Here is a 6,943-nt window from a genome sequence, read left to right on the forward strand (position 1 = left end):
ATTAAGTTGCTAGGAGACTGGAGTGGAGGCTCCATCCTTCTAACCTATGGTTGAGCTGGGTTTGAGATTGTATGTAGTGTTAGTTCATGATTGGTTTATAATAATTTCAGGGTGAAATCAGAACTTTACCTTCAGGAGAATCTAAAATCGGAGCACTGTTGAAGCTTCACAGAGCTCTTTGAGCTTTACAACCTATGCTAGCTTTTGGAACTGTGGGATAGCTTTCCACCTCTCTGCCCTCCCCTCACATTCCAGCTGTCAGCTAAGGAGTTGTCCTTGCTCTCCAGCAGCACCTTCTGCTTTCTGTGCCTTGAGGAGATCTCTCTTTGCTCTGTTACCCTGACTATACCTTCTCAAAAGCTCACTTGTCCTCAGTAAAAGCCTAGACAGTCATAAAGAGATTTCTTAGCTGTCTTGCCATGCCCCCAGGCGGCTGCAGCCCCAGCCTTAGACTTCATAAAGCCCCTGGTACACTACAGAGATTTCTGTTGATTCTCCTGCCCTACCCCAGCCTTCAGCTGAATCCGCCCACCTCAGCGGGATCCTTCTTAGCTCTCTTTCCCTTGCCCCAGCATCCGAACTCCTATTCCAATGTACTAACTGAAGGGCCATGGGAAGTTGGCAGGTAGGTGTAGTCCTGCACTGTGGCTGGAGCTCCTCAGGATTCCAAGTTGTCACTCCACCCTACATGCAGTCAATAACAGTTGACTTCTCTTTAACTATCTACTGCAAATTCTTTCTCTTGCTGTTCCATGATAGATGACAGTATCTATGTATCTCTCCCTCTTTTTTTTTTCTCCTGAAAAGGATTCATTACTTTCCAGATTTTTGTTGAGATTTTTTACGTCAACTCTCTGATACTTTTTTTAAATTATGATTTTATACCTTCTCTTACTTTTCTCATTGCCAGGGTGGGAGCAATAATGTCAACAGTTAAAACTTTCAACATCCTAACAGGAAATGGAAATCTTTATTATCCTTTTTGATAGAAGAAAAACAGACTTGGAGAAAATAAATGACTTGACCAAGGTTCAGAGCTAAGAAACAGAAAAACTACAATTTGAACTGAACTTACATCTAATGACTACAACTCCAGGGTTCTTCACGCTGCACAACAGGTAGGATAGGCCTGTTTGACTCTGGGAAAGTCATTTAACCTCTTAGTATTTAGTATTTCTAGCTTGTAAAAGGAAACAATTGTACTAGATAAACTCAAAGTCTCTTCCAACTCTAACACTCCAAGAGTCAATAAAATCCAATTCCTGCTTTATTTATCCCTACCCCAAGCTTGCTCCTTCCATGGTCTTCATCTCAGCAAATAGCAGTTCTTCCTCTTGCTCAGGCTGAAATCCTCAAAATCATTTATATTCCATAACCATTCCATTAGCTAATCCTATGGATTACTCCCACAGTGCCACAGTCACCCTGCTTTGTCCCTTCTCCCCTCATTTTACTCCAGAATGGTTAGTCACATATGCCACTCCTCTACTTAAACCCCACCAATCCCTTCCCCTTCCATCAAAGGAAAGGTCAAAATCCTTTACACAGGTTACAATTCCTACGTGATTTGACTTCCTTAACTACTTTGATCTTCCTTCCTACCACGCTCCCCTATGTGGTTTTCTTGCTGTTCATCAACACACCAGGCATGTTCTTGCCTCAGCACCTTTGACTAGTGCCCTCTCCTGACAGTCTTTCTTCAGACATTCTCATGGCATACCCTCTGCTCAAACGTCACCTTATTAGAGAGGCCTTCCCTTCTATTCTGCATTAAAAGCAACACCTCCCTTCCCTCATTCACTCTCCAACCCTGCCCTAGAATTCTCTCCTACCCAGCTTTGTTTTTCTCCAAAGTACTTTTTACCACCTTACTGTGTATTATTTGTCCCTGACACTAGAATATAAGTCTCATGAGAAGGGAGCCATTCTCGGTTCATGCGCTGCTGGATATTCACTGACTAGAACAGACACTAGCACACAGTAGCACACAATAAATATTTATTGGACAAAAGCCCAAAGAACAAAAATACCAATGGAAAGACACAATTGTAGAGGCAGCACTGAGAACTGGGAAATCTGGGTTTGAACCTTGATTCTGACTCCATTAAAAACTTCCCAGTAAATGCCCTATTCTGTTTCCTTAGACTTCCTTATCCATCCCTGTCTCTCTCATGGCCACCCCAGTGCTGGAAGAAGCAGTGGCTGATGTAGACACTACACAGGGTAGCAGTGAGATTCAAAGTGAGGTAGGAAAAACAGCAGTAAGTGTGTAGCCAACCCACAGCTGTCCATATCTGAGCTTTGGCTGTCTGAACTGGGAAAAAAAAAACCCAGTAAATCCTTCAGGATGTCATTAGACAACATAACAACAGTTTGTCATAAAATTTAAAAGAGCCTGCTGACTCAGCTAGGACATTAAGACTCTTAATCTTGGTGTAATTAGTACATTTGTGCCAGGCACTGGGCACAATCTTTAGTTTGGCCAGAAGCCATAATGTAATGGTTAAGAGCCCAGGCTTTGAAAACAGACTGGTTGAGTTCAAATCTTGGCTCTGCCACTCACTAACTATGTGACCTTGGGCAAACTGCCTACTCAGTTAAGACCTGTTAAATGGGAATAATAATGGCAAACTTGGGCTGGGCGCAGTGGCTCACACCTATAATCCTAGCACTTTGGGAGGATGAGGTGGGAGGATTGCTTGAGCCCAAGAGTTTGAAGCTACAGTGAGCTGAGCCACTGCACTCCAGCCTGGGTGACAGAACAAGACCCTGTCTCCAAAATAAATAGATAAATAAATAGATAAATAAACAAACAAACGTCAATCTCTTAGGGTTGGAAGAATTAAGATAAATGTGATCAGCCCAGAACTGGATACAGAGAACGGGCTCTATAAAAGAAAGCTATTGTTACAATTACTAAAAATTATTTCCTACCCCACAACAGTGCAGACAAAAGGGAGATCAATATTGTCAAGAGTAGGACAATTAATGGAGAAGCCTCTACTTTTCTTGATCTATTAACATAGATCTCATCATACAAATTCTCTTAATATCATATAATGACAGAAAGACCAAAACTGTCTGTAAACCTTGAGGTAAAAGAAATCATTTTAATGTGGAAAAACTACAATTAAATATTTCTGTGGTGTTTCCCTCCATCTTCTGCTTCCCAATACCTCTGACAAGTCTTGACCACAAATACAGAAAGAGAAGTGTCAAAACAGGAAAGTCCAAATGAAACGAATTAAAATGAAAAAGTAGAAGACAAAATGTTATTTCCAAAAAATAAATCTGCTTTACAAGCTAAAGTGTTAAACAATAACAAAAACTTGACAAGTAATATATATTCCAACAGATTTTGTTCCACATGAATTAAAATTTAAACAATTATTAGATGCCTTTTTTTCCTTTATTTTGGATACAGGGCCTTGCTCTGTTGCCCAGGCTGGAGTGCAGTGGTGTGAACACAACTCAGCACAGCCTTGACCTCCTGGACTCAAAGGATCCTTCCACCTCAGCCTTCCAAATAGCTAGGACCATAGGCATGCACCACCATGCCTGGCTAATTTTTCAAATTTTTTGTAGAGATGGGGGTTTCACCATGTTGCCCAGGCTGGTCTTGAACTCCAGGACTCAAGTGATCCTCCCGCCTCAGCCTCCCAATGTGCTGGGATTACAGGCGTGAGGCACTGAGCCCAGCCTTGAAGTCTTTTTGTGACAACCGTAGAATACAAAACTAAAATCTAAAAATTAGGAAACTCTCAGAGAATACATTTTTCAAAAACACTGTTACATCCCTCATATCCAAAAGGCTTTCTGTAAAACACTTGTCTTTGTGATTCACACAAAAAGCCGATGCCAATTCCTTAACTGAACTGAAGTGACAGGAGAAATTCAATGCTAAAATAGCTGTGAGTAAGAATGCCAATCTAATTCATGTCTTTATTAATTCCTTCTCATTTCAACTTTGTGAAAGAAGGGAAGGAGAGAGAGGGGAGAGAAGGCTAGGCACATCTACCCTATTCTGTAGTATCTAACCCAGTGCTAGAACAACAAAAACAATCATTCATAAGTGCTCAAAAACCTTAAAGTGCAAATAAGAAAGAGAACTAATTTCCTAACATATATATGAGGAAACATATAAAGATACACTATACATTACAGTACAATCTATAAACAGGTTCTCAAAGAAACTGCCAGGTTTTGAATGTGGCTCAATTTATCAGTGCGGTGACCTAGGCAAGTTACTTCTCTGTACTTCAATTTCCTCAACTCTAAAATAGGGTAAAGGTATCTTCATCACAAGGTTGCTGGATCATTTAAGACCCTTAGAAAAATTTCTACTGCCTCTATAGTAATAACTATGTACATATATACACAATAAATGTTAGCTGTCATTATTATAGAGTAGAAATAAATGGCTTAATTGTAAACATTTTCATTGAGAAATAGTTCCAAAATTAATGTGCAAAGTCACATATCAATGGCTAAAGTTTTATGTTCAGATTCAAGCATTTAAGGAAGTATAATGTGATTTAGACTTTAGGGGCCGGGAGTGGTGGCTCACGCCTGTAATCCCAGCACTTTGGGAGGCCAAAGCAGGCAGATCATGAGGTCAAGAGATCAAGACCATCCTGGCCAACATGGTGAAATCCCATCTCTACTAAAAATACAAAAATTAGCTGGGCATGGCGGTGCTCGCCTGCAGTCCTAGCTACTTGGGAGGTTGAGGCAGGAGAATTGCATGAACCCAGGAGGTGGAGGTTGCAGTAAGCCAAGATCACCCTACTGCCTGGTGACAGAGTGAGACTCCATCTCAAAAAAAAAAATAATAATAATAATAATACAGTTTTGGGGATGACATATATATGCAGCCTCTTCATCCTTCTCCCTCCTATACCAACCATTCCCCACTTCCATGGAAGCCTGGGCACCTCACCACTCAATCAATTAAGCTCCTATGAGTTAAATTTTTAATGCTTAAAGATATACAAAAAGCAAAGCATTACAAGTTCGGCAGAGCAATCGATAATACAAAAGTACAGTAAATGCCTTTATTTTAAAGTAAAACTCTAAAATTCACAATAGTGAATGAGGGTGGGCTGTCGGTCAGAACGAAAGAAGTAGAATAAGTAAAAACAAAGAAAAATGGATGACAGGAGGAATATGAGGAGAGAACTGTGAAAATTTAATTCCTGGATATTCTTTCTTCTTGCTACAATTGTTAGGACTTTTCTCACATATAACAGTAAATGACTGTAATATTTGAAACACTTTTATCTTTGTAAAATTCACTTTCTGAAAATCTTGCCAGCTCCATTAATTTGTCACTTAAAAAGCAATTCAGAATTTAAAAAAGAAACGTACACAAAATAAAGAAGACATTACATAGCACTGTGATTTGTGGGTGATGTTCTTCTCCTGCCAGCAATAATGCCATACACTTGGGAGCCGCTTTTCCAGTCAATGAGAGACACCATCCACCTTCTCCTACCACCACCCCTCTCCTTGGTTATTAAGAAAAAAACTGAGCCAGCCAGGATTCCAAATGATAATTTTTTTTCTCCATGAGGCCAGCTGGCACTTGAGGAGCACCCTGCATTCTCAGCTCATCAGCACTTCCACTAACTCCTGCAGATAAGGAGAAAATCTCCACTTAATTACTCCTGGTTAAAACAAAGAACCTGTTTCTAAAAACGACGCCTACCCCCATACCTCCTCAAGTATTCTATACCAAGGGTGTGTCCCCAAGCAAGGAGTCTAGCTCCTCTCTTCTTTTCACCCCATGAAGGCCTATGGAGAATCATACCTTCGGTAGGCAATTCTCTGAACTTGTCTATTCAAGCCAGCACCTCCAGCGAGTGAAACCGCGTCATGTTTTTAAAACGAGCTTAAAGGGGGCCAGGTGTCATGCACACGCCGTCTCAGGTTAACTGAACAAAGGTAATGATTTAAGACGTTTACAATGTACTAATTATGAATTAATTAAATCCCTCAGTGAGGGTGCGGCACTCGGAAAAAAAACCTTCAGCTTCATGTCCCCTATTTTTTAAAAGGGGAGGGGGGGTCTCTAAAATACAAAATTTTGATTTCCACGTGCTAAAGAACCTATCAGAATGATTCTGAAAGGAAGATAATGTCTTATATTAGTTATATATAATTGCATAGAAACAGAAGTGGAGGCACATAGACTGCTTTAGTGTCAATATAAATACATACGATATTCATGTATATGGTTTTTTTAACCACACCCTCCTTGGGTGGCTTCCCAGGCTCTCTTGGGCCAAACAGCGTCACGTCGTCCGGCGGCCCACTGGGTGGGGGTCCAGGCTGTCACCCAGACTCCAGCGGCGGGGAACGCGGCATCGCGGTCGCCCCCGGGCAGGTGGGCGCTCCGGACCCCCCAGGTTACCCCTCCCCGGGCCCGCCCAGCCCTGCCCAGCCCAGCCCAGCCCAGCCCAGCCCAGCCCAGCAGCCTCGCAGGCCGCGGCCCAGCCTCTCCACGACCCCGGCGCCGCCCGCCCGACCCTAGCTGGCGGCGGTGTGGGGACCCGACCCGGCAGGGGTAGGGCGAGGCGTCTGGGCAGACGCGGGTCCCAGACTCACCATGGCCGAAGAGCCGCGAGCAAGCCCACAGCCCGAAGTCACACGGCGCCGGCGACGCCCGTTGTCCTGGTGACGCCAGCCAGGCGCCCCGCCCCGTCCCCAAGGTGGGCTCGGAGGCGGCCATTGGTGGCCGGCTAGCACGTGACCCGCAGGGGCGGTGCCCTTCGGACCGCCCACCGCTCGCCCCCGGCCCTGGGACGGAGCTTCTTCGCCTCTCCCACTTTGCATCTGGTCCCTGCTCTCAGCCTGATCACCTTGATGACCCTCACCTGACAGACTGCCCAGCTGAAAGACACCATGGATTTTCTTTTATTTAAAAAAACGTTATACAGGTAAT

The 6,943-nt window shown here is 43.3% G+C and overlaps 1 protein-coding gene across 3 annotated transcripts in view; it reads right to left on the reverse strand.

Annotated features, from left to right (window-relative positions):
- Positions 1 to 6,667, reverse strand: part of FBXL2 (F-box and leucine rich repeat protein 2) — a 117,732-nt gene extending 111,065 nt beyond the window's left edge. For all 3 annotated transcript variants that reach the window (XR_001104711.2, XM_012435546.2, XM_064378578.1), the window contains exon 1: positions 6,607 to 6,667. Coding sequence is in view for 2 of the 3 variants with exons in the window: in XM_012435546.2 (XP_012290969.1) it covers positions 6,607 to 6,609 (3 nt within the window). In the remaining variant the exon portion in view is untranslated. The remainder of the gene's footprint in view (positions 1 to 6,606) is intronic.
- Positions 6,668 to 6,943: the final 276 nt, after the last annotated feature.

This window comes from Aotus nancymaae, unplaced genomic scaffold (genome assembly GCF_030222135.1).
Source record: "Aotus nancymaae isolate 86718 unplaced genomic scaffold, 86718_ANA_hifiasm-v0.15.2.pri h1tg000019l, whole genome shotgun sequence".
NCBI classification, from domain to species: Eukaryota; Metazoa; Chordata; class Mammalia; order Primates; family Aotidae; genus Aotus; species Aotus nancymaae.